The sequence below is a fragment of the Salmo salar genome, chromosome ssa04 (assembly GCF_905237065.1).
Source record: "Salmo salar chromosome ssa04, Ssal_v3.1, whole genome shotgun sequence".
In the NCBI taxonomy this organism is placed as follows: Eukaryota; Metazoa; Chordata; class Actinopteri; order Salmoniformes; family Salmonidae; genus Salmo; species Salmo salar.
This window is the reverse complement of record NC_059445.1, coordinates 41,672,986-41,700,298: the sequence shown is the minus strand read 5'-3', so window position 1 is coordinate 41,700,298 and position 27,313 is coordinate 41,672,986. Positions and strand designations below refer to the sequence as shown.

Here is a 27,313-nt window from a genome sequence, read left to right as displayed (position 1 = left end):
AAGCAAGGCACCTATCATTTACCCCCCTCCTCCCCTGCTCAGTGGTACATTCCTGCCATAGCTTTGATTGGCTATTTCTGGTCCCGAGGTCTTATGGTAGGGGTGTTAGACAGATTCTACTCGACAAACTAAACGTGTGCAACTATTCAAAGACCCTCTGTTATGTATGTTGTTCAAATGTTTTGTGTTCTTCATTATGAAAAGACGTGAACAGATCCAAAGAATGGATAAAGACCACCAAATCAATTTGCAAAGCTCAGTTGACATAACTCAGAGCCAGAGCTATGCAAAAGCTGAAGACTGCTGTCATAATTCAAAACAAATGAGAAACACGTGTTGATTTTTGCATATGTAACAGTACTGTTTATTTTACACTTCAAATGTAAGGAGCTGGCAAAACCAGATATGTTTCAGCTATGAAGACACGTAGCTAGGGATTCACCTCTGATCCCATGTTAAGTTATCAGTGTGCAGAAACTGCAATTATCAAACAGCGACACATAAAATATATCTTCCTGTGGGAGATCGGATAGCAAGATAAATGATAACATCAATACATCCCTAATTTGATTTGTCATCATGAAATTCTAAACAACATAAAATACACCCAATAAAAGGAATATATACCAATCCCTTATATAAACACCTCAGCCCAGAGGGGAGGGCTCAGAGAATCTTTCTTGTTCCTCTACGAATGGAGATCCATGGGATGTGCTGTAGAAAAGTTCATAGGTCGAGTGGCCCATCTCTGTCCAAAACCATCTCTGTGCTTTAACAGCATCGCCATCTGTCTGACCGTGGTGGGGGTCTCTGGGAGCCCACTGAGGACAGACAGACACTCCACACAGCTGTTCCTCCGACTTCATCTCTCCTGTTGATCAGCCAGAGCCAGGAGCCCTGTCTTAGAACAGGTCCTCACACTCTGTCTATAAATAACAGCGTGGAGTGGTGTCTGTGAGATATATGTAGGTGTCTAAGCTTGTCTATGGTGGCAGAGGAAGGCGATGTGTGTGCATGTGTGTGTATGTTTATGTGTGTGTGTTGTTGTACCAGAGTATGGGTGTGAATATTGATTTGTTTGTGTGTGTGTGTGTGTGTGTGTGTGTGTGTGTGTGTGTGTGTGTGTGTGTGTGTGTGTGTGTGTGTGTGTGTGTGTGTGTGTGTGTGTGTGTGTGTGACAGAAAGAGCAAGAGAGAGATAGAGAGAGTAGGAGAAGGAGAGATAAGGACTCAGTACATAGCATCCTCATACATGTCTGTCCGGAGGCAGAAGAGGATGCCTCCTCCTAGCATGAAGATGGTGGCTCCCCAGCCCAGTCCGTAGCCCCAGTTGAACTCATGGTAGGTCTGCAGGACGGTTCCATCAATGAACTTGATTGGGTAGAGGACCAGTGCACAGGCCTGAAGGACCACTGAAAGAAAGGGGAAAAAATCAAGATAATAGTTCCACAGAAAGATATAAACATGTTAACATTTTATAGTCAGACAATGTATGTCTTCTATCTCTGTACACTATTTTAGGGCCCTATAAAATCCACATTGCCAACGGAATCACGGAATACAGACATTAAAACGGAATTCAACAATATAAAAAAATGTAGGGAAGTAAGAAATCAACTAAATGTATTGAACTTATTGCAACATTCATTAATATGCCCATGATTATCATAAGACATGAAAAAAATGCATCAATGATTTATATTTTCCTTCAACTTTATGAAGAGGCAATGACACAAGAACGCCCCTGTCTGTGAGTGCGTGTTTGTCTACCACTTTGTGTAGCCGTTAGCGATGACGCTAATGTAATGACAACTGTCTTCTGGAAGATGGAAATCTTCTCAGTTAAATGTTAACTACAAAGTAGCCTTTGCCTACCTGGCCGAATGACATCATTATTATTTGCATAAATCCAGTGGCCATTTGTTTTGCAAACTCTGCAATCACATGAGCGCTACAGAAACATCACTAAAGTAACAACATTCTCTCGTTGGTGCACAATGGCATTAAAGGGTAACTGCACCCCAAAATCGAAATTTCTTAGATTTTTTCCAGACCTCAGAAGGGGTCTTCTGATGTGGTTTAAGCATTGTCATGGACATCGAACACCCAATTGTGGTGTTTTTATACAGGACCTCTATACCAGGCGGTGTCAGAGGAAGGCCCAAAAAATTGTCAAAGACTCCAGCCACCCTTGTCATAGACTGTTCTCTCTGCCACCGCACGGCATGCGGTACCGGAGCGCCAAGTCTAGGTCCAAGAGGCTTCTAAACAGCTTCTATGTAACGCCCTGGCCATAGAGAGGGGTTTTTTGTTCTTTATTTTGGTTAGGCCAGGGTGTTACATTGGGTGGGCGTTCTATGTTCCTTTTTCTATGTTTTTGTATTTCTTTGTTTTGGGCGGAGTAGGGTTCCTAATCAGAGGCAGCTGTCTATCGTTGTCTCTGATTAGGAATCATACTTAGGCAGCCTGTTTTCCTTTGGGGTTTTGTGGGTAGTTGTTTCTGTTGTGTGGTTTGCACCGACAGAACTGTTGGCTTTCGTTTTCCCTGTTTGTTTTTTTGAAGTGTATCATTAAAAATCATTATGACCACTTACCACGCTGCATCTTGGTCCCCTCTTCCAGACGATCGTTACAATCTACCCCCAAGCCATAAGACTCCTGAACATCTAATCAAATGGCTACCCAGACTACTGGTCCCTCTTTTACGCCGCTGCTACTCTGTTATTATCTATGCATAATTCACTTAAATAACTCTACCCACATGTATATATTACCTCGACTAACCAGTGCCCCCGCACATTGACTCTGTACTGGTACCCCCTGTAAATAGTCTCGCTATTGTTATTTTACTGCTACTCTTTATTTATTTGTTACTTAATTTTTTTGTTGTTGTATTTTTCTTACAACTGCATTGTCGGTTAAGGACTTGTAAGTAAGCACTTAACTATAAGGTCTACACCTGTTGTATTCGACGCATATGACAAATAAAATTTGATTTAATTTGATAAAACACATTGTATAGGGCCCTACTATTTGAGATGTGTTCTGGTAAAAGGGAACCAGCTAGCCTTGTTGTATGAATGACTACCTGTGTGCAGGTAGAGAGCTAGTGATGCCAAGTCTGCTGATGGGAAACTGGAGCCACGTGCGAGTCAGAGTAGGGACCACAGCCAGGCTCGGAGAGGGGTGATAGATACCCCCAACCAGCCGCTACACAGGGGGTCCTATCACACCCCCTCCCCTCAATGTCCTCTACACTCTACAAACCCTGTTCCTCCCCCTGTGTTCCCCTCACACTCTCTGTGTCCCTCCCTCAGAGACCCAACAGCTGCTAATTACTGCAGCCAGCAGCCAACAACAAACCCACCCGCCCATGCTCCGCTACACAGTAAACAAACAAAACATACTACTGCATCCTGTATCCAATCTCTAGTTCTCTAAGGAAGTTCTAATGCATCCTCCTTAGGTTGCCACTGAGAAACGCTCTACCATATGCTTGTGTCAGAACTTTCCTAGCCTTTACTGACCACAGCCTAAATATAGGATTATTGTACTGAAGAATTCTGGTCCAGCATTTTACACGCTGAACTGAAGTCTGTAGGTAAAAGCCTATTATAATTCTAACTCTTTGTGGGTTTATACTGTCAAGTGGCCAAAGCCTATAACCCTGAACTTCTAAAGAAAAGTCAAAAGTGTGCTTTTATAACTTGTGACGTTGTGTTCCACTGGACTGTGGTCGGAACTGTGGTGGCAGACCTTATAACAGAAAACACATTGGGTCACACTAAAATATCCCTAGAGCGACAGAACTTTTATTGTGTGTATCCTGTGTTACCATTTCTCTGTGTACTTTGTATGTGGAGTAAGAAAGGTTTGACGCACTCGTTTCCACACAGTTGTTAGACTGTTGTAAGGATCAGTGGGTGTCCTGTTCATCCTGTGGGATAGTCGCCAATGTTAGTCGATTGAACTTTGTTAAAATACCAACACAGACATAACTATTAACTTTAGGATTCACATTGTGTAAACTCATCCATCACATCACATTCCGAGTCAACACATTCCTAATGAATATATTTAAGAGCAGGAAAGCAGTCACTGTGTTGGGCAAAGAATCAGAGCGAGTGTTGGTCCGTCTGTGTGTGTGCGTGTGTGTGTGTGTGTGTGTACTCACGTGTGTGCGGTGAGGCATGTGTCTTCCTCCTACTTTTATGGTCAAACAGTAAGGCGTCAAGTTGAAAGAGGAGGAGAGGAAATACCACACGGTGGGCTCTCTAGACATAAAGTTAACTACTGTTCCTTTTCCCTATTAAAACCTGTGTACGTGCACGTGTGAGTGTGCGTATATGTCGACTGACTCAGAGAGGGGACATTTACTGAGACTCCACCTGGAGGAGAAGGGGTGAAGAGGCGTGAGACATAAGCTCAGGAACGTGACTGTTGACAGAGGCCAGACTGAGGCGGCTGGGCTGGGGCCGTACTTCTGGCCAGCAGACAGGCACAACAATGACTCTCAGCCTTTCTCTCTGACTGGGGGCATTTACACAGCCCCCCCTGCCCCCTCCATCCTGTGACTGAAGGCTCTCCTGCATAAGGAGACCTTTATCCTTAACAGGCCTGAAAGCAATTACAGAGAGGGAAAGAAAACACTGCATCTCCCACATTTCTCAGCAAATGACAAACGGCGAAAGCCTCAGACATCTACCACAATCTATCCCACCACATACTGGTCCTACAGTATTGGAGACTTCTTGGCTGTTTTGGCTTTTTAGAAGAGCAACTGGCTAAGTAACTAGCTGATGGAACCAATGGTTGCTTGTATACATCCTGACACCTGTCTCTCAATGGACTCCAGTGCATTTGGAAAGTATTCAGACCCATTCACTTTTACCCACATTTTGTTACGTTACAGCGGTGTTCTAAAATGTATCAAATAATTATTTCACACCATACCTAGGTGTCTGGTTAGACTGTAAACTCTCCTTCCAGACTCACATTAAGCATCTCCAATCCAAAATTAAATCTAAAATCGGCTTCCTATTTCGCAAAACAAAACATCCTTCACTCATGCTGCTAAACACACCCTCGTAAAACTGACCATCCTACCGATCCTCGACTTTGGCGATGCCATTTATAAAATAGCCTCCAACACTCTACTCAACAAATTCGATGCAGTCTGTCACAGTGCCATCCGTTTTGTCACCAAAGCCCCATACACTACCCACCACTGTGACCTGTACGCTCCCGTTGGCTGGCCCTCGCTTCATACTCGTCGCCAAACCCACTGGCTCCAGGTCATCTACAAGTCTCTGCTAGGTAAAGCCCCGCCCTATCTCAGCTCACTGGTCACCAAAGCAGCACTCACTCGTAGCACGCGCTCCAGCAGGTATATCTCACTGGTCACCCCCAAAGCCAATTCCTCCTTTGGCCGCCTTTCCTCCCAGTTCTCTGCTGCCAATGACTGGAACAAACTGCAAAAATTACTGAAGCTGGAGACTCATATCTCCCTCACTAGCTTTAAGCACCAGCTGTCTGAGCAGCTCACAGATCACTGCACCTGTACATAGCCCATCTGTAAACAGCCCATCCAACTACCTCATCCCCATAGTGTATTTATTTATTTATCTTGCTCCTTTGCACCCCAGTATCTCTACTTGCACATTCATCTTCTGCACATCTACCATTCCAGTGTTTAATTGCTAATTATAATTACTTCGCCACCATGGCCTATTTATTGCCTTAACTCCCTTATCTTACCTCATTTGCTCTCACTGTATATAGACTTTTTGTTTTCTTTTTTTTCTACTGTATTATTGACTGTATGTTTGTTTATTCCATGTGTAACTCTGTGTTGTTGTATGTGTCGAACTGCTATGCTTTATCTTGGCCAGGTTGCAGTTGCAAATGAGAACTTGTTCTCAACTTGCCTACCTGGTTTAAATAAAGGTGAAATTGAGCTCAGATGCATCCTGTTTCCATTGATCATCCTTGAGATGTTTCTACAACTTGATTGCAGTCCACCTGTGGTAAATTCAATTGATTGGACATTGTTCTGAAAGGCACACACCTGTCTATATAAGGCCCCACAGTTGACAGTGCATGTCAGAGCAAAAACCAAGCCATGAGGTCGAAGGAATTGTCCGTAGAGCTCCGAGACAGGATTGTGTCGAGGCACAGATTTGGAGAAGGGTAGCAAAAAATGTCTGCAGCATTGAAGGTCCCCAAGAGCACAGTGGCCTCCATCATTCTTAAATGGAAGAAGTTTGGAACCACCAAGACTCTTCCTAGAGCTGGCTGCCCAGCCAAACTGAGCACTGGTCACTCTGACCGAGCTCCAGAGTTCCTCTGTGGAGATGGGAGAACGTTCCAGAAGGACAACTACCTCTGCAGCCCTCCACCAATCAGGCCTTTTGGTAGTGGCCAGACTCTCAGACCATGAGAGTCTCTGGTCTGATGAATCCAAGATTGAACTCTTTGGCCTGAATGGCAAGCGTCACGGCTGGAGGAATTCCCCAAATATAGGTGTGCCAAGCTTGTAGCATCATACCCAAGAAGCCTCGACGCTGTAATCCCTGCCAAAGGTGCTTCAACAAAGTACTGAGCAAAGGGTCTGAATACTTATGTAAATGTGATATTTCCATTTATATTTTTAATAAATGTGCAAAAATGTCTAAACTTGTTTTGGCTTTGTCATTATGGGGTATTGTGATGTCATTATGGGGTATTGTGATGTCATTATGGGGTATTGTGTGCAGATTGATGAGGGGAAAAACAACTTAATCCATTTTAGAATAAGGCGGTAACGTAACAATGTGGAAAAAGTGAAGGGGTCTGAATACTTTCCGAATGCACTGTATGTGTTCAGGCCTGAGAAAGTGCAGGGAGTGGGAGCAAGGGTATTTGTTTTCATTCTATATAAATTAAATAATAGAATGCCTGTCTGTTATATAAGAAAGTTTAAAATTGGGGAATGGTAGGGAAAGTGGGACTGAGTACAAACCAGGCAAAGGCTGTTGTCACTGCTCCATCATTATTTCCAAACCACAAGACTGACTGACTGACTGCACACTGCTCTATTCCTGACCTCGCACATACAAACATGCACACACAGAAATGCACACACACACTCTTTTTCATTACAAGAACAGCAAAAAGCGATGTTGGTTTTAATATTGCTTACTTATTCAGTATGGCTTACCGTGCTTGTCCTCTCTGTGGATGCTTTATATGGTGATGTATTGGTAGTAATATGCAGCTGTTGATTTGCTACAGTTCACAGAAGAGAAATAAAAAGTATTGTGAAATGAGTTTGTTTTGAACAATTAGTTTGTTTTAAGCGTTAAATGCTCCACAGCACTGTTATTCCGGCATGGCCTTTTAATTGTGTTTTGACTGAGCCTGAGAAGGAGAGACCTAGTGAAGGAGAGAGCGGAGAGAAAGGGGGAACGAGAGAGAGAGAGCAGAAAATGAAAGAGAGACCATTGAGAGGGGCAGAGAGAGGGAAGAGAAGGAGTAGAGAGTGCAAGCAGAGGGGGGGGAGCAGACCGATCAAAGAAAGCTGTGGGAGAATTCATTTTTTTCTTCATGGATATTATCCATGAGGGAATACATTCCACTCTTCATTGGTAACTGTGCAGATTCTGCGGCTGCTTTTTCTTGGCACGCATCAGCCTGCTTTCTGGGTCTCAAAGCACCACAGAGAGAGTTCTCACCCCCAACTCCCCTCTCATCCCCCCGCCACCCGCCCTCTCCTTCTCCACCCTCACAGTCTCAGTCAGTGTCTATTTAGCTTTGTGCAAACAACTTGACTATGACCTCAAATGGTGAGTTCTGTCTGTATGGAGACCAATGCGGTATGAGGAAAGAATTACACTGTATCTCCATGTTTTGCCTACGTGACAATGCTGTTCATTGACTACAGCTCAGCGTTCAACACCATAGTCCCCTCCAAGGTCATCACTAGGCTAAGGACCCTGAGACTGAACACCTCCCTCTACAACTGGATGATGGACTTCCTGACGAGCCGCCACCAGGTGGTGAGGGTAGGCGACAACACATCCGCCAAGCTGACCCTCAACACAGGGGCCCCTCAGGGGTGCGTGCTTACTCCCCTCCTGTACTCTCTGTTCATTCATGACTGTGTGGCTGCGCATGATTCCAACGCCATCATTAAGTTGGCTGACGACGACGAGACGGTGGTAGGCCTGATCACCGACAACGATGAGAGAGCCTATAGGGAGGAGGTCAGAGACCTGTGGTGCCAGGACAACAACCTCTTCCTCAACGTCAGTAAGACAAAAGAGCTGATCGTAGACTGCAGGAAATGGAGGTCCGAGCATGCCCCCATTCACATCAATGGGGCTGTAGTGAAAGCGGGTCGAGAACTTCAGGTTCCTCTGTGTCCACATCACTAAGGATCTATCATGATCCACATACTGTCACACCCTGATCTGTTTCACCTGTCTTGTGCTTGTCTCCACCCCCCACCAGGTGTCTCCCATTTCCCCCATTATCCCCTGTGTATTTAAACCTACGTTTTCTGTTGTCTGTTGCCAGTTCGACTTGATTTGTCAGGTCTTACCAGCGTGTTTCCCGTTTCTCCTGTTCTCAAGTTTTTGTTTTCTAGTCTTCCCGGTTCTGACCTTTCTGCCTGCTGACCCTGAGCCTGACTGCCGTCCTGTACCTGCCTGACTCTGACCTGGTTCACAAACATCTGCCTGCCCTCGACCTGCCTTTTGCCTGCCCATTTGTTATATTTAATATTCTAAGAATCAAACTATCCACCTCCCGTGCCTGCATCTGGGTCATATCCTGAGTTGTGATACACACACCAACACAGTCGTGAAGAGTGCACGACAACACCTCTTCAGGAGGCTGAAAAGATTTGGCATAGGCCCACAGATCCGCAAAAAGTTCTACAGTGGAACCCTTGAAAGCATCTTGACTGGCTGTATCACCGCTTGGTATGGCAACTGCTTGGCATCCAACCGCAAAGGGCTAAAGAGGGTAGCTCATCACTGGGGCCGAGCTCCCTGCCATCCAGGACCTCTATACCAGGCGGTGCCCTAAAAATTGTCAAAGACTCCAGCCACCCAAGTCATAGACTGTTCTCTCTGCTAACCTATGGCAAGTGGTACCGATTCACCAAGTCTAGAACCAACAGGACCCTGAACAGCTTCTACCGCAAGCCATAAGGCTGCTTAAATAATTAATCAAATAGCTACCCGGACTATCTGCATTGACCCTTTTTGCACATTTTTTTTTGACTCATCACATATGCTGCTGCTACTGTTTATTATCTATCCTGTTGCCTATTCACTTTATTCCTAGTTATATATACATATCTACCTCTATTACCTCGTACACCTGCACATCCACTCTGTACTGGTACCCTGTGTATATAGCCAAGTTATTATTACTCATTGTGTATTCATTATTATTTTAATTATTACGTTATTACGTTTCTATTATTCCTATATTTTCTTTCTGCATTGTTTGGAAGGGCCCGTAAGTGAGCATTGCCCTGTTAGTCTACACCTGTTGTTTACAAAGCATATGATGATTAAAATGTGATTTGATTTGTATGTGATTGTGTTGTGGCGCACTATGACCCTGTTTGGTGTTGGGTTTGTGATAGTTTAAGTTTGGTGGACTCACCTGCAGCGAACATGAACACAGCTACAGTGCGGTAGTGCTGTCTGTGTGTCCCCCGGCACAGGGAGATGAGGGCCACAAGGAAGGCCACCAGAGTCACCGCAGCACCGGCCAGCAGCAACACGAGGGTGGCTATCTGCCAGTCTGCAGGAGGAGACACATGTTACAAATGACCATCACCAACATTGATTCATAGGGTACTCCTGTCTAATCATTCAGTGAAATCCACTATATATACAAAAGGATGTGGACACCCCTTCAAATTAGTGGATTCTGCTATTTCAGCCACACCCATTGCTGACAGGTGTATAAAGTCGAGCACACAGCCATCTCCATAGATACACTTTGGCAGTAGAATGGCCTTACTGAAGAGCTCAGTGACCTTCAACGTGGCACCGTCATAGGATGCAACCTTTCCAACAACTCAGTTCGTGAAATTTCTGCCCTGCTAGAGCTGCCCCGGTCAACTGTAAGTGCAGTTATTGTGAAGTGGAAATATCTCGGAGCAACAACGGTTCAGCCGTGAAGTGGTAGGCCAAACAAGCTAACAGAACGGGAATGCTGAGTGCTGAAGCACGTAGCGTGTAAAAATCATCTGTCCTTGGCTGCAACACTCACTACCGAGTTCCAAACTGCCTCTGGAAGCAACGTCAGCACAAGAACTGTTCATCGGGAGCTTCATGAAATGGGTTTCCATGGCAGAGCAGCAGCACACAAGCCTAAGAGAGTGGTGTAAAGCTCGCCACCATCGGACTCTGGAGCAGTGGAATGGCCTTCTCTGGAGTGATGAATCACGCTTAACCATCTGGCAGTCCAACGGACGAATCTGGGTTTGGCCAATGCCAGGAGAATGCTACCTGCCCAATGCATAGTGCCAACTGTAAAGTTTGGTGGATGGTCTGGGGCTGTTTGGTCTGTGCTTCCAACTTTGTGTCAACAGTTTGGGGAAGGCTCTTTCCTGTTTCATCATGACAATGCCCCCATGCACAAAGCAAGGTCCATTCAGAAATGGTTTGTAAAAATCGGTGTGGAAGAACTTGACTGGCCTGCACAGAGCCCCGACCTCAACGCCATCGAACACCTTTGGGATGAATTGGAATGCCGACTGCGAGCCAGACCTAATCACCCAACATCAGTGCCCGACCTCTCTAATGCTTCTTTGGCTAAATGGAAGAAAGTCCCCACAGTAATGTTCCAACATCTAGTGGAAAGCCTTACCAGAAGAGTGGAAGCTGTTGTAGCAGCAAAGGTGGGACCAACTCCACATAAATGGCCATGATTTTGGAATGAGATGTTCCAAACATGTAGTGTATGACTGTATGGTGGAATTGAATGGATCCCCCATAAACTCAGACCAGTGATGAGAGACAAGCAGGAAACAAATAGCCTACTGCTCTTGTTACAACTCAAAACACGTGTGTGTGTATTTGTGGTCAAGAAAGAGTTTAAAATTCCCCAACATTCACAGTCCTCTCTGGTGTTTTAATTTAGACAGTGAAGGGAGCTTGATCCACAGAGCTACTTCAAACATGCTCACTTGACCACGTGCAAAACCCTTTCTTCCATCTCATCCATCCCATCTGCCTCTGCTTCTCCTCTGTCCAGGTTCTGGCTGTGCAGACATAGCCATGGTGCAGCGTTCCAAAATCCAACTGACCCTTCAGTTCTCCCGCAGGTCTGTTGCGTCTCGGTTGGATGGCTCGCCTCAGAGAACAGAGAGAAGCTCCACTGGAGGCAGTTAATGAGCTCCGCTCTGTCATGTCTTTCTCTGCCCCCAGGTCCCAGGTCACTGTCTCCTTTGTCTCCTGTAGTGTTAACCCCACCACGCCCCTGCACCCAGACACCCTGGTCCTAATGAGCTCCGCCAGGCAGGCAGGCGTTCTCTCTCTCTCTGCCCAGGGACAGGGTCATCTCTTTGGAACCGCCTCACATTCAGCCCCCCCCTCCTTCTCCACATTACACCACAACAACAGAGGGAAAGAGATCTATCACAGCAGCTCATTATGTGACAGGTATTTGTCTGACAGCAAGCTCCGTAGGGTTGTAACAAAACAGAAACATCCGGTTTTCAGGAGAAAAGTTAGAGAGGCTGCGATGCCACTTGTTTACAGTGTCCGGGTGAAACATATAGCGGATGACTATAGATAGTGCCTGTCTGTCTTCGCGATGAAGTTCTTGCCACAAAGTCGCGAGACACCACATACCAATTGTGTTGGTGTCAACTTTGTCGGAGATTCCATTATCGCTAGATAACGCTAGCTAATATCTGGCTAGCAGCTAGCTCTCTGAAGTTGTTTCCATCCGGAATACTAACCAGGCGACACTCCATATTAACTCTTCCACATTTACTGGATTGGTTAAACAGTGCAGAAAAGAACCTCCCCCTACTGTTTTTTTCTTCTGTTAGTCTGACAGAGACAGACCATCAAGCTTGGAAAGGGTGTGGCTGGCTGGACACCACAGGGGAGGGCACTGAACTGAGATAGAGGGTCCTATCAGAGGAGACCGCCAGGGTTAACCTGCCTCTCCAGCACCCATATGGTGTCCTCTCTGCTCTGTGCTGGAGCCTGGAGGCAGTAGTAAAGCTGGCTGCAGTGGCAGTAGCATCCTCACTGAGGCCTTCCCTAACAGCACATTCTACTCAGCTGGGAGGCTCAGCCAAAACAACTACTGAGATACTGAGAAACAGTAGAGGAGAGGGATGAAACTAAGGAAGCAGCAAAGACCAACATTAGAGCCCCACAGTGGAGGTGTCAAAATACCCATAAAACCTAGAGGTCAAATAGGGAAATGGTTTCAATTGTTTTTCCACCATTCATTTTTCCCATAGGGGATATTAGAAACACTTAAAATAATGGCTGTGTTTCATGTAGGGTTACCCTGGTAACATAAAAAACAACAAGGTCGAATCATGAAATCAGTGATCGTCAGGTCGAAGTTCTAGAAAGAGGCCAGAGTTCCTGACTTGGAATTCTGAGTTGGATGACCGTTCAAAACACATTTTCCCAGTCGGAGCCTGTTTTTTCAGAGTTCCCAGTTGTCTTGAACTCACCGAAGTCTGATATTTCCCAGTTCCGAGTTTCCAGTTGTTTTGAACATGAGAGAAGTCATGCTGGATTAACAGCATGGCCAATGTATTTAACCTTTTCTGGCCCATGGTATTGCATGTGAATGTTTATCCTTTTAAGCTTGGAAAAGAGATCCTTAAACCCAAACTTGGACCACACACCCTCTTCACTGAATAGCAGGGGAAGCAAAATAGTGATTGCTTTGCGACGCTTAGAGTTAGCCACTGATTTCTTCCAAACCACTCACTGTTGAATTTGCGATTTCCAACTTGTTGGGTAATGTTTATGTCCAATGGCCGATGAGCACCGATACATTTTATTTATATTTTCTCTTCATATGACAAGGATTGAAAAGGATTTGTCAGCAGATTGTCGATGTGATTCATGATGATGACTGCTTGTCTAGCTTGCTACTGTAGACAAGATTTTGAAAGTATGATATTGACACAGATAAGTCCAATCAAAGCTAAGGTAGATATAACATGATTTGACATTATTTTATATGTGGCCAATGACCTTGATCCTTCTTGGATGGGCACTTCTAATGTAAATATATGGCAGTACCCAAGGGGGCTTGAACTTTTTCACTTTCCTTGTAGATTTTGCAGAGACGTAGTGTCCCCATGAGTGACAGCACACTGAGCCAATCACAGCGCAACTAGAGAAGATTACCAACCACCTGCCCTGAATGAGGGGTCGCCACTTACCCTAAATATATGGCTTAGGCCTATGTCGGAATGCGTGAGAACATCCCCCCTTAAACTGTGAAATGTATCTATGATGACGCTTTCAGGCCATAACCACAGCCCCTCCATCCCCATTTAAAGAGAGTGAGAGGGAAAGAGACTCACAAAAAGAGATACCAGAGCAAGACTGCCCTCTCCACCAGAGGAATGCAACAATAGGTGGAACACTACTCTGCATTCACAATCCAATGGGCAAAAACTGGCTGAATCAACGTGGTTTCCACGTAATTTCAACGCAAAAACTCTATGTGATGACATTAAATCAACCTGGAAAACTGACTGGATTTGCAATACGTCATCAATGTAACCTAACTCCAATGACATGATTTTGTTTTTCTTCTTCTAGTTGAATTCACGTTATATGATAATTCAACCAAATGGAGGCTAAATCAAAACTAGACGTTGGACTGACGTCTGTGCCCAGTGGGAAAGCTCTGCAGAGGTCAGTGGAGCTCCCAGATGGCACGTCATGGGGACTAATTGCTCAGCAATACAACACACCGCTGAGAAAGAAAACTTCACATTACAAAAGATCAACAAACTGTGGCGACGCAAAATATTTAGTCTGGGTACCAGTCTTCTTAGCTAACATATTCCACTCATGACAGGAGTGGCAATGAGTGGAATGTAATAGTGGCAAGTGGCAAAGAGCGGAATAGTTTAACCGAGAGGCAACCAGGCTAAAAAATATTGTCCCTGGAAAGCAAGTGTTGCAGTAGACATGTATCAACGGAGCCGGACCAAGAGCGATGTTGAACAAGCAAATTACAGTACATTCACAATGGTCCATTGTTGATCTCTTCATCCATGACGTACATACAGTAGAAATTCACCGTCAATTCCTGGTATTTCTCTCACTATAATCCGATTGTTTTACGCATTCATTCTGTATCCATCTGGACCAGTCTATAAAGTGTATGTGTATGCTATAGAACTTCAACACGGTTGAGAAAGGGAAACAACTGCACCAATTTCTAGGCCATGTTTTATAGAGTTTGTAATAGATAATGAGCCTTACGCGCAGGGGGAAAGCATGAAAAAAATGCCAATATCATCATTTTTGGGTTCCTATAGTGATATTCCCCCGTCATTTGCTGCCAAAATACTTCTACATTATTTTGGGAGCCAAGGATTAGAACTAATTTTGGGGATCCCTTTTCATCTGGATAGAAAACCACTTGAAAGGCATCATTTACATCAAAACGAAGAAGAATGTGAAAATGAAAAAATATTGCTTCTTACCAGATTTGAGGGTGGAAAGGCATCTCCAGCCAGAATCTTTTTCGGTGCATGATTCCCATAGCGACAAAGAAAACCGCTCTGCGGTTACCCAGGCGGGACTCAATAACGCTACAATGTCCAGACACAATGCCAGAAATACACAAAGTAAAGCAATCAACTTGAATGGTCTGAAAACGTACACTTCATTTACAGACATGTTTTCATATTAAGTTTACTTCGATCCACGCCTTTTAAAATTGAGGAGACAAGAAAAGCTGTGACCTCGTCCTCCAGCACCCTCAATCCGAAAGTTCAGAATCGACTGTAGCGAGTTGGGATGAAAACCCTGATGAAGTCCTCTCCTCCTCGAGTCTGTCTGTGCGCACAATGCGCTTTACTTAGATCCCGTGCTCCCCCGTCTGGTCAACTGATATGGCATTGGCTGTTAACTGGAGCACAATGAACCTAATGGATTTGATCAACTATTCTACGATCTACAATCCATCACTACACACTGTACATACATTAGGATATATTGAATCACATCAAGGGTGGACTTTGGCCTTGGAGTGGATTTGTCCTTTTTCAACTGCATTTGTCCTTTCATTGAAACATGTTCTGGCACTTATGGTAACTTTGCAGTGTAAATACTGTATATTTTATTTATTTATTTAACCTTAAGTTAACTAGGCAAGTCAGTTAAGAACAAATTCTTATTTACAACGATGGCCTGTAAACCTAGTCTTGGCCATTACTGAATATGTCAGAGCAGGAGTATAAAAGGCTTTTGGAAGATGATGAGAGGTGGGCTTTGTCTCTATGACTGATGAATTATTGAGAGAGAGGGAGAAAGACAGCGAGAGAGAGAGAGAGAGAGAGAGAGAGAGAGAGTCGAGAGAGGGAAAGAGAAAGCGAGCGAGACATTCACAGGAGAACAATGGAACAACCACAGATGTACAAATATAATTACCAGACATCTGGTACTCTTCTGGACGCTCTAGAAGAAAAATAAACGCACACCTATTTAGGCGAGGTGCTGGCTAGCGGAGTAGAAAACTTGAAAATAAAGGAGAGCCGCACACTCTAGGAGCTCAGATGCAAAAATGTTATATCCAACGTTTAGACAGCCAAGCTGTCTTCATCAGGGTATATTCACAAACACTGCGGGATGACTCCAATGCTTCCCACAGTTGTGTCAAGTTGGCTGGATGTCCTTTGAGTGGTGGACCACTCTGGATGCTGCCTATCTGTAAGTCAAGACCCGGTCTGCATAGGTGGCTGGTGACTTCAATATGCAGAGCTAAACTTTTATTCACACAGTGGATCCAGAGTGGTGGATTAGAAATCTCAGACCTTTTCACTACTAGATCTGCCCCACTTGAGACCCTGTTCAATCATACACTATATATACAAAAGTATGTGGACACTCCTTCAAATGAGTGGATTCGGTTATTTCAGCCACACTCGTTGCTGACAAGTGTATAAAATCGAGCATACGGCCATGCAATCTCCATAGACAAACATTGTCAGTAGAATGGCCCGTACTGAAGAGCTCAGTGACTTTCAATGTGGCACCATCAAAGGATGTCACCTTTCCAAAATGTCAGTTCGTCAAATTTCTGCCCTGCTAGAGCTGCCCCGGTCAACTGTAACTGCTGTTATTGTGAAGTGGAAACGTCTAGGAGCAGCAACGGCTCAGCCGTGAAGTGGCAGCACACAAGCCTAAAATCACCATGCACAATGTCAAGCATCGGCTGGAGTGATGTAAAGCTGACCACAATTGGACTCTGTTGTAGTGGAAACGCGTTCTATGGAGTGATGAATCACGCTTCACCATCTGGCAGTCCGACGGACTAATCTGGGTTTGGCGGATGCCAGGAGAACGCTACCTGCCCCAATGCATAGTACCAACTGTTACATTTGGTGGAGGAGGAATAATGGTCTGGGGCTGTTTTTCATGGTTCGGGCTAGGCCCCTTAGTTCTAGGGAAGGGAAATCTTAACGCTACAGCATATAATGACATTCTAGACAATTCTGTGCTTCCAACTTTGTGGAAAAACTTGACTGGCCTGCACAGAGCCCTGATCTCAACCCCATCCGATACCTTTGGGATGAATTGGAACGCCAACTGCGAGCCAGACCTAATCGCCAAAATCAGTGCCCAACCTCACTAATCCTCTTGTGGCTGAATGGAAGCTTTGCACACTCCTGGCATTTTCTCAACCAGCTTCACCTGGAATGCTTTTACAACAGTCTTGAAGGAGTTCCCACATATGCTGAGCACTTGTTGGCTGCTTTTCCTGCACTCTACGGTCCAACTCATCCCAAACCATCTCTCTCACACACACACACACACACACACACACACACACACACACACACACACACACACACACACACACACACACACACACACACACACACACACACACACACACACAGACAGACAGACAGACAGACAGACAGACAGACAGACAAACACCATCACCACCATCAGAGGATCAAATTAAAATCAAATCAAATGTTTTATTAATCACATGAGCCAAATACAACTGGTATGCTTGTTTATGAACCTATCCCATCAATGCAGAGTTGAAATAATATTACAAATAAAATAGTAACTAACACATGAGGAATAATATAAAATACACACGAATGGAGCTATATATGGGGAGTACCAGTACCAGATCAATGTGGAGCTATATACAGGAAGTACCAGTACCAGATCAATGTGGAGCTATATACAGGAAGTACCAGTACCAGATCAATGTGGAGCTATATACAGGAAGTACCAGTACCAGATCAGTGTGGAGCTATATACAGGGAGTATCAGTACCAGATCAATGTGGAGCTATATACAGGAAGTACCAGTACCAGATCAATGTGGAGCTATATACAGGAAGTACCAGTACCAGATCAATGTGGAGCTATATACAGGGAGTACCAGTACCAGATCAATGTGGAGCTATATACAGGAAGTACCAGTACCAGATCAATGTGGAGCTATATACAGGAAGTACCAGTACCAGATCAATGTGGAGCTATATACAGGGAGTACCAGTACCAGATCAATGTGGAGCTATATACAGGAAGTACCAGTACCAGATCAATGTGGAGCTATATACAGGAAGTACCAGTACCAGATCAATGTGGAGCTATATACAGGGAGTACCAGTACCAGATCAATGTGGAGCTATATACAGGAAGTACCAGTACCAGATCAATGTGGAGCTATATACAGGAAGTACCAATACCAGATCAATGTGGAGCTATATACAGGAAGTACCAGTACCAGATCAATGTGGAGCTATATACAGGGAGTACCAGTACCAGATCAATGTGGAGCTATATACTGGGAGTACCAGTACCAGATCAATGTGGAGCTATATACAGGGAGTACCAGTACCAGATCAATGTGGAGCTATATACAGGAAGTACCAGTACCAGATCAATGTGAAGCTATATACGGGGAGTACCAGTACCAGATCAATGTGGAGCTATATACAGGGAGTACCAGTACCAGATCAATGTGGAGCTATATACAGGGAGTACCAGTACCAGATCAATGTGGAGCTATATACAGGAAGTACCAGTACCAGATCAATGTGGAGCTATATACAGGAAGTACCAGTACCAGATCAATGTGGAGCTATATACAGGGAGTACCAGTACCAGATCACTGTGGAGCTATATACAGGAAGTACCAGTACCAGATCAATGTGGAGCTATATACAGGGAGTACCAGTACCAGATCAATGTGCAGAGCTATATACAGGACGTACCAGTACCAGATCAATGTGGAGCTATATACTGGGAGTACCAGTACCAGATCAATGTGGAGCTATATACAGGAAGTACCAGTACCAGATCAATGTGGAGCTATATACGGGGAGTACCAGTACCAGATCAATGTGGAGCTATATACAGGGAGTACCAGTACCAGATCACTGTGGAGCTATATACAGGGAGTACCAGTACCAGATCAATGTGGAGCTATATACAGGAAGTACCAGTACCAGATCAATGTGGAGCTATATACGGGGAGTACCAGTACCAGATCAATGTGGAGCTATATACAGGGAGTACCAGTACCAGATCAATGTGGAGCTATATACAGGAAGTACCAGTACCAGATCAATGTGGAGCTATATACGGGGAGTACCAGTACCAGATCAATGTGGAGCTATATACAGGGAGTACCAGTACCAGATCAATGTGGAGCTATATACGGAGAGTACCAGTACCAGATCAATGTGGAGCTATATACAGGAAGTACCAGTACCAGATCAATGTGGAGCTATATACAGGAAGTACCAGTACCAGATCAATGTGGAGCTATATACAGGGAGTACCAGTACCAGATCAATGTGCAGAGGTATAAGATACTTGAGGTAGATACTGTATGTATATGAAGGCATCCGGATAGATAATAATAAGAGTAAAATAAAGAGCATAGATAGGACACTGCGCATGAAACATGATTGGAATCTCATATGAAGAAGAAAACCATATGGATGGAAACAATTTAATACATTAAAATCCTTATGCTCCCAAAACCAATGCCTTCTGTCATTGTTTCGACGTTCAGGGTATTGTATGAGAACTCCGAGTCTATATGAAAGAGGTATTGTTTTTAACAGAATGCAAGGTCACGGCTTCAATTCTTCACACAAGACCCCGTTCATGAATTGTTTAAATGTCGCCGGAGGAGGCAACAAAAAACGCTGTCACGACAGTGCGCAAAATAACTAGAAAATAGATGTATCTATTTTCACCTTTAGAACGTATTAGAAGTCAATGTTAAATCCCTTCAAATAAAGCGGGGACTTTTGGTAACATTTGTGTAATACATTTGCTCTGATCGAGTGACGTACCGATCGTCCAAATAAAGAAAACGCGAAGAGCGCACTCAGGCGTGACAGAAAACCGCGCGCCCGCGTCGTTATTACACACACCTCAAAACCAATAAAGTACTACGGTGTATCCTCGAAACCTGACCTCGGACTGGCCAACGGACTGTACTCGCCAAACCGTTTGAATTATGTGGATAATTGTACATTCAAATGTAATTGGGACATACATTGGGCATTGCGCGACTGGACATAACCATTTGTTCACATGAAACCCGGAGTCTACAGCTTGATGACAGCACTGTAATATTCACCATGATGAATGGCCAAATAATCTGGAGGAACTTTCTTACTCCAAGCCCTGATGGATTTTCCAAAATGTTAATAAACTCCAGCGACGAGCACATCTGGACAACAACTGTCGCGGAAATAGGACGTCAAGACCCAAGGCTACCAAGTTTGTCGACGTACCTTGGACTTTTTGTATGTTTGCTGTTATTTTTATTTGCCATGTTGATCGTGATGCTTTACCGAATCAAACACAAAATTGCTCCATTGCCCACGGATATGGAGAACGCTGGTCATACGGAGATGTTTCCAGATCAAGTTGAACTGGCCACGGTGTAGCATCATCATTCGGACCATCGCATGCGCCCACTCGGATGTGTCGTGCTGCCTTTCAAATTAGTCTAATTGTTTTGTGATTTATATGCTATAAATGTTTACACTTGTAAAACACTTTTACATTTAAGCATTTTCTTTGGCACTTATGCTAATTTCAGACCTCCAGAGACATGTTCCTGAAAAGAACAACATCATTCCTGACTAAAAACCTTCGAACAATGTTTGGAAAATATTCGTCTGTCTTGTGATCTCATAAACCAAATGAAAACGTTCTGTTATGTTCTGGGTACCTGTCTTGTTATAGCTGGGGTACTGTTTAGATAAACAGATGATATTGTAAAGTTCCTCTCACCTTTCTCAGTAATAGGATGCAACCTACTTTCAAGTGCCAGCTAAACAGAATTGTCAGCAAATTCTGGATCATTGAAGCAGTGGCAGTGCTGAAAAATTATCAGAAAATAGTGCCATACTTACGACCTTGATATTACTTTTGACTATTTTGGCATATACTATCTCCACATCTAACATTTAAGACCTGCGGCTGTGGATCCTCCAGTAGTGTTGCTTATATATATATATTGCTATTACAGAGCCATTATTTCACACAGCACAGTGAATCAGTTAGGAGAGCTTTTATGGATTATTTATTGTGTAGCCTACAGGGTTAACTTGCTGAGGCGTTTTTGCTTTTTCAAGTGCTTTTTTTTTTCTCTTATCATGTTTTAATGAAATGCTAAATTAAAGCTCCGGCAGGAGATTAACATTAAAATATTCCTGTATTAGGCTACTCACAGATCAGTCTGGTGCCTGAGCTGTGGTGGGAAGATAATGGACGCAGCCTCAGTGCTCTTGAGTACATGAAAGCTAATTGAGGCAGAGAACGAGTTCCTGGTTGGTTGCCCTCTTGTGTTGAGAGCCCTCATCCCACCTCAGAGTCCCCACCCCCACCTGTAGGATCTCCTGCATAACAGGAGCCACCACAGTGAAGGGCCTGACATGACAGCCTGCCTGATTTACATTGGAGTCATTTAGCAGACACTCTCATCCAGAGTGATTTACAGGCGAAATTAGGGTTAAGTGCCTTGCTCAACTGCACAGCAGCATATTTTATCACCTAGTCAGCTCAGGGATACGAACCAGTGACCTTTCGGTTACTGTCCCAACACTTAACAGCTAGACTACCTGCCAATATGATCACTAAGGATCAGACTCAAGGCAGGCTAGAACACTGTTAGCGATCTGTCTGTCTGAGGTGTTGGCTCATCTATGTTACCATAACAGGATGTAATTAAGAACAAAAATAACATATTTCTATGACATTTGACTTACAATTCAGCCTGGATTTTACTAAGATTATTTTACACAATGTATGTGCCTTGAATGTACTGTAGGTGTCTCACTCAATATCTGTGTAGGATTATGCTGTCTATTCCTTTTGTGCATGCAGATTATTCTGCTTCCTTTACCCATGTGTGCATTCTATTTGTCTTTCTCTGACCACCATTTGCCCCTTACCGACCTGATTTCACTTTGTTGGTAGGACTATGGCTTTCCTACTTTTGCTTCGCATCTCTCAATTCTCTCCTGTGAGTGACATTGTTGACTTTGATTAAATGATCTGCAGTATATGTCTTTCTTAATTTGATACAATGTGACATGTGTTTTCGGCCTGACGACAGCTGCTGCTCATTTTTTTTTAAGTGTATTTCACCTTTATTTAACCAGGTAGGCAAGTTGAGAACAAGTTATCATTTACAATTGCGACCTGGCCAAGATAAAGCAAATCAGTTCAACACATACAACAACACAGAGTTACACATGGAGTAAAACAAACATACAGTTAATAATACAGTAGAAAAGTCTAGATACAATGTGAGCAAATGAGGTGAGATAAGGGAGGTAAAGGCAAAAAAGGCCATGGTGGCAAAGTAAATACAATATAGCAAGTAAAACACTGGAATGGTAGATTTGTAGTGGAAGAAAGTGCAAAGTAGAAATATAAATAATGGGGTGCAAAGGAGCAAAATAAATAAATAAATACAGTTGGGGAAGAGGTAGTTGTTTGGGCTAAATTATAGATGGGCTATGTACAGGTGCATTGATCTGTGAGCTGCTCTGACAGTTGGTGCTTAAAGCTAGTGTGGGAGATAAGTGTTTCCAGTTTCAGAGATTTTTGTAGTTCGTTCCAGTTATTGGCAGCAGAGAACTGGAAGGAGAGACGGCCAAAGGAGGAATTGGTTTGGGGGTGACTAGAGAGATATACCTACTGGAGCGCGTGCTACAGGTGGGTGCTGCTACGGTGACCAGTGAGCTGAGATAAGGGGGGACTTTACCTAGCAGGGTCTTGTAGATGACCTGGAGCCAGTGGGTTTGGCGACGAGTATGAAGCGAGGGCCAGCCAACGAGAGCGTACAGGTCGCAATGGTGGGTAGTAGATGGGGCTTTGGTGACATGAGCCATGTTGTACCGTAGCCTCTCCATCAGATTATCCACGTAGAGACTCAGTGTTTGTTCTGTCAGATTATCCACGTAGAGACTCACTGTGTTTGTTCTGTCAGATTATCCACGTAGAGACTCACTGTGTTTGTTCTGTCAGATTATCCACGTAGAGACTCACTGTGTTTGTTCTGTCAGATTATCCACGTAGAGACTCACTGTGTTTGTTCTGTCAGATTATCCACGTAGAGACTCACTGTGTTTGTTCTGTCAGATTATCCACGTAGAGACTCACTGTGTTTGTTCTGTCAGATTATCCACATAGAGACTCACTGTGTTTGTTCTGTCAGATTATCCACGTAGAGACTCACTGTGTTTGTTCTGTCAGATTATCCACGTAGAGACTCACTGTGTTTGTTCTGTCAGATTATCCACGTAGAGACTCGCTGTGTTTGTTCTGTCAGATTATCCACATAGAGACTCACTGTGTTTGTTCTGTCAGATTATCCACATAGAGACTCACTGTGTTTGTTCTGTCAGATTATCCACGTAGAGACTCACTGTGTTTGTTCTGTCAGATTATCCACGTAGAGACTCGCTGTGTTTGTTCTGTCAGATTATCCACATAGAGACTCACTGTGTTTGTTCTGTCAGATTATCCACGTAGAGACTCGCTGTGTTTGTTCTGTCAGATTATCCACGTAGAGACTCGCTGTGTTTGTTCTGTCAGATTATCCACGTAGAGACTCGCTGTGTTTGTTCTGTCAGATTATCCACATAGAGACTCGCTGTGTTTGTTCTGTCAGATTATCCACATAGAGACTCACTGTGTTTGTTCTGTCAGATTATCCACGTAGAGACTCACTGTGTTTGTTCAGGGGTGACGGAGGAACAGTCTATCTTCACAGCCAGCCACCCCAGTTGAATCCGATGGCTTTATTTGCTGCTGTGTTTTCTCTTCTTTCTCCCCGTAATTGCTTGCCCTGCTTTCTTGCCCTGGAGAGATGCTGACGTCATCACCTGGTGCCAGAGCAGGTAGTGGGAAAATCTGAGGACCGTTAGGACATCGCACATCTTTTCCAGATGAATAAAATAGAGGAGAATTAAAACCCAGGGAGCCTGAGTGACTAGCCATCCTGAGCTCATTTGTCACCTGTGGCCTCAGAATAAGCAAATAAGCGATGGCTGCTGTCAGGTATTCTCAGGGGGAGCTTGCCTTGCCAGTTATTGCTGTGAAAGTCATGCCCATATAAATAGCAGCAGGGCTTTAGGTCAGTGTAGCAATGCTTTTTAGTCATCAAAGATTTTACCTGCGCATAAGGCTACACCACTCGCTCATTAAGTGGCTGTAATGAACGCTGTTAGCAGTTCTATGTTTTTTCTTCTTCTTCAGTTGGATGGATAGATAGGATCCTACACCCTGGAGACATATGTTCAGTTTAATCCAGCCAGCTGTGCTAGTCGGTTTTCAGTCCTCCTCCTGCCCTGAGGCTGATGTGGAGTGTGGTTATGAACCCACACTCCAGGAGGAACTCACACAGCTTCTCTGACAGGCTCTAACTATAATAACCTCACCTTGGCTGAAGATTTACCATTAAGGGTCGAAAGATGCAGACATTTATAGATTGTCTCAGGGATTTATGCAATACATCAACTCCTTAGCCCACAGCTACCCAATTTCTGCCACACGATTTTTGTTCAGTAGATGCGAAGATATGGCAATGAACCAAACATGTAATCACTGAATACAATCCCTGTGAAAGGAAGGGCAATAGCATAATGATGTTGCACTTAATATTATATCTGGAAGTGGATCAGATTAAACGGATCACGTTTGGACTTCTCTCCTTGCGGCAGTAACCCGTAATGAAAAAAAGACGAGCTCAATGTGCATTTTTCGATTGTCCACAAGATGGCACTTTGGTCTCACGTTTATGACATCACAATTGTTTTCTGGCCCTTGTGATCATCTGCTGAATTCCCACCAGTAGAAATCTTGTCTGGGGTAAAACAATGAAGCAGTTCTATTGGGCTACTGCTATTGATCCTCAAGTATGATGGATAACTTTGCTTTAAAGATGTCAAGATGAGACAAATAGTGGTAAAGGTCTCTTCCTTTGGTCTTTCTGGGATTGCGATCACTGGTTGAGAGGGATATGTCCCTACTCCCTACACAATATCTGCCCTTCTCTTTTTACCCTCAGTTACAACTAGCCATGCCCTGAGGATCTTTAAAAGGTATATCTGTCAATCTTTGCTCTTCCCCTTCATGTGAAACCATTTAATTGTGTGGTAGGTCTGGTCAGAGGCAAGGCGTGGCTGGGTGGAGTCCTTAGTCCTCACCTGTTTGATCCGAGGTCAGTTTGAACTCACCTGGGATGCTTTTTGTCCAATGTCCTGTGTTTTGTGTTTAGTTTCTTGTCTTCTCTGATACCTTTAGGGCACAGCTGTTCATCAAAGAGAAATGACAATGTGAGTATCCACTATCCACACAATATAGATTATTCTGTGGCAAAGCCTTTATGCTCCGCCAGTTCCTTTTTGTGCACTCAGTATGAATACACTATTTCCATTCAGCTAAACCAATTGTCGCCTGCTGAGTTACTGAGGGTTTCATTTGTTGTGCAATCCCTCAACTGGGTCATCTAATGGCTATTCACTGTTTAAATCACAGATCGTATCTTTAAGGGTTCATTAAAACAAGTTTAGAATATAAGATGTTAACAGATTGTAAAACATAATATGTCTGATGAACCCAGCATAACCCCATCTTCCCGAAATGTTTCCATGGAAAGTTAAGATTAGGGAGGCACATGGGCACAGTCTAACAATAGGGTGCCAACCCTGTGTCACCGTAATAACTGGGTACTGTTTTGACTCTTTTGTCTGGCCTCTCATGTCAAGGAGACGCTCCGTTGTGTTTGCTCCAGCTACCTTCTGCACACACAATCCCACAGTTGTATATTCTTTTGCACCAATAGTTGTGGATCTAATATGATCCAGGTTAGCCTGAAATACAGACCTGTTTTGTGCTAAGATTCCACTCCTTGTACCCCATGTCATATGTTTGGCATGACACGGAGTGGTAAGGTGTGGAATGTCAGCACAAACAGACTGGTACCCAGGCTAGATCCAGGTTTCTTTTGGTTGGTATTTCTAGCAGTGTAGTGGTCAACGAGGGATTGAACTCTCGCTGTCCTTTTGTCTGGAACACAAAATAAGATATGCTTTGATATTCCCTGTTCAGTTTTTTGGGGGGATATTAGGAAAGTTTTCACATTGGACATCAAAGTAGCATGTGAGGGCTTTATAATCACATCCAGTATTGGGCTGAGATCAAATACTAAGTGTGGGAAATGCAGCTGCAAAACAAAGACTTTCTTCACCTAATTTAAGTATGCGGGAGCTTTGCTTTTATTCTCTTTATTTACCTATATTATTCAACAACAAAAAATCTAAATCCCCCCGCCTCCCTAAACCGTTCTTCTAAACAGTGTTTAAATTAGGGGCTTTCAGTGAGTCACTGCATAAAATAAGTGCTACAAACTAACTAATGCCACCGCTGTCTGACTGTGTGGTACTGCCAAACTGCCAGCAGGGGGTTACAGTCTGAGGCTGTCCCACACCCCGAAGCCCATTCCCTTTTGATGGCCGTCCCCTCCACTGTGAGCATGCAGCGTGTGCTGTCATCCCACTCCAAACCACCTCATTAGAACATTGGCTAAGGAGAGAAGGCTACTTGTTACTCTGCACAAAAGGTAACTGGCTGTGGTAACCATAGTGATGGGAGAGCGGATAAAGGAAATCCAGGTCATGTCTTTTTCTTTAGATCGCCACTCCCATGCCACCCCTTCCTCCATACCCACCCATCCACTAACCTCCAATTTAATTGAATCCATGCCATACGATAAATATGACGACAATGTTCCGAGCCCGCATGCCTGCACAGTCTCTATAACACTCTCCGCTTTCACTGTTAGACACGCCATCTTTGTTTTCATACAGTGTAACAAGCATAAAAAAGACCCCAGTTTAGGAACGGCAGAACGGCTCGGTCTACAACAGCAATGGCGAGTTGCAGTAGAACCACACTAAAGAGCATGTACAACCAGGAGCTCAGTCTTGTCTTCAGCCAGATAAAGAGAAGTGGAGCACACAGGTGAGGTTCTGAGAGTCTTCAGCACTACTGAGTGAGAACAAACATTTAAACATACATGAAACTAAATGAATGAAAGGAGGGCTTGCTTTATATAGGATTTCTGGAGTGCTTGTTTTTTCAAGTTGCCCATTGATGGGATGTTTGATACAATAACCAGGAGATGGAGGGGGAGTCATGCAAAGGCACAGGGAGAAGGAGGGCAGCAGTCTTTCGTAACGGGAGGCTGACTGAACCCGCCATGACCCCACTCTAACGCTTTCTCTCCTGCATTCAGTTAGAGGGGTCATACCAGGCTCGAGTCTGGCTGTACGTCTGCCTCAGTCTCAACTGGCAGTGGGAGAGACAAAGCACTCCGCCACACTGACTGCACAGGCAATGACTGTCTATCACCTTACGAAGCTGTGATATCACACACACACATACACAGGGCGTGGAGCAGCTGTGATTCGCCAGATGTGATGTGATGATAAGTATCTTTGAGGGAGAGATACTTCCACACACACACATGACATTATCTTCTAGTCCTCTAGTGTTCACCATGATGTCCTGGCAGTGT

At 44.1% G+C, this 27,313-nt stretch overlaps 1 protein-coding gene across 1 annotated transcript; it reads right to left on the bottom strand.

The window, feature by feature from the left end:
* Positions 1-336: 336 nt before the first annotated feature.
* On the bottom strand, positions 337-15,041 carry LOC106603112 (transmembrane protein 47). Its single transcript, XM_014196349.2, has 3 exons — positions 14,710-15,041; positions 9,657-9,797; positions 337-1,411 (listed from the first exon to the last, which is right to left on the bottom strand). Exons 1-3 carry the CDS (start codon positions 14,903-14,905, stop codon positions 1,230-1,232), a joined length of 519 nt encoding a protein of 172 aa, XP_014051824.1. The 5' UTR covers positions 14,906-15,041; the 3' UTR covers positions 337-1,229.
* Between the last annotated feature and the right edge of the window lie 12,272 nt (positions 15,042-27,313).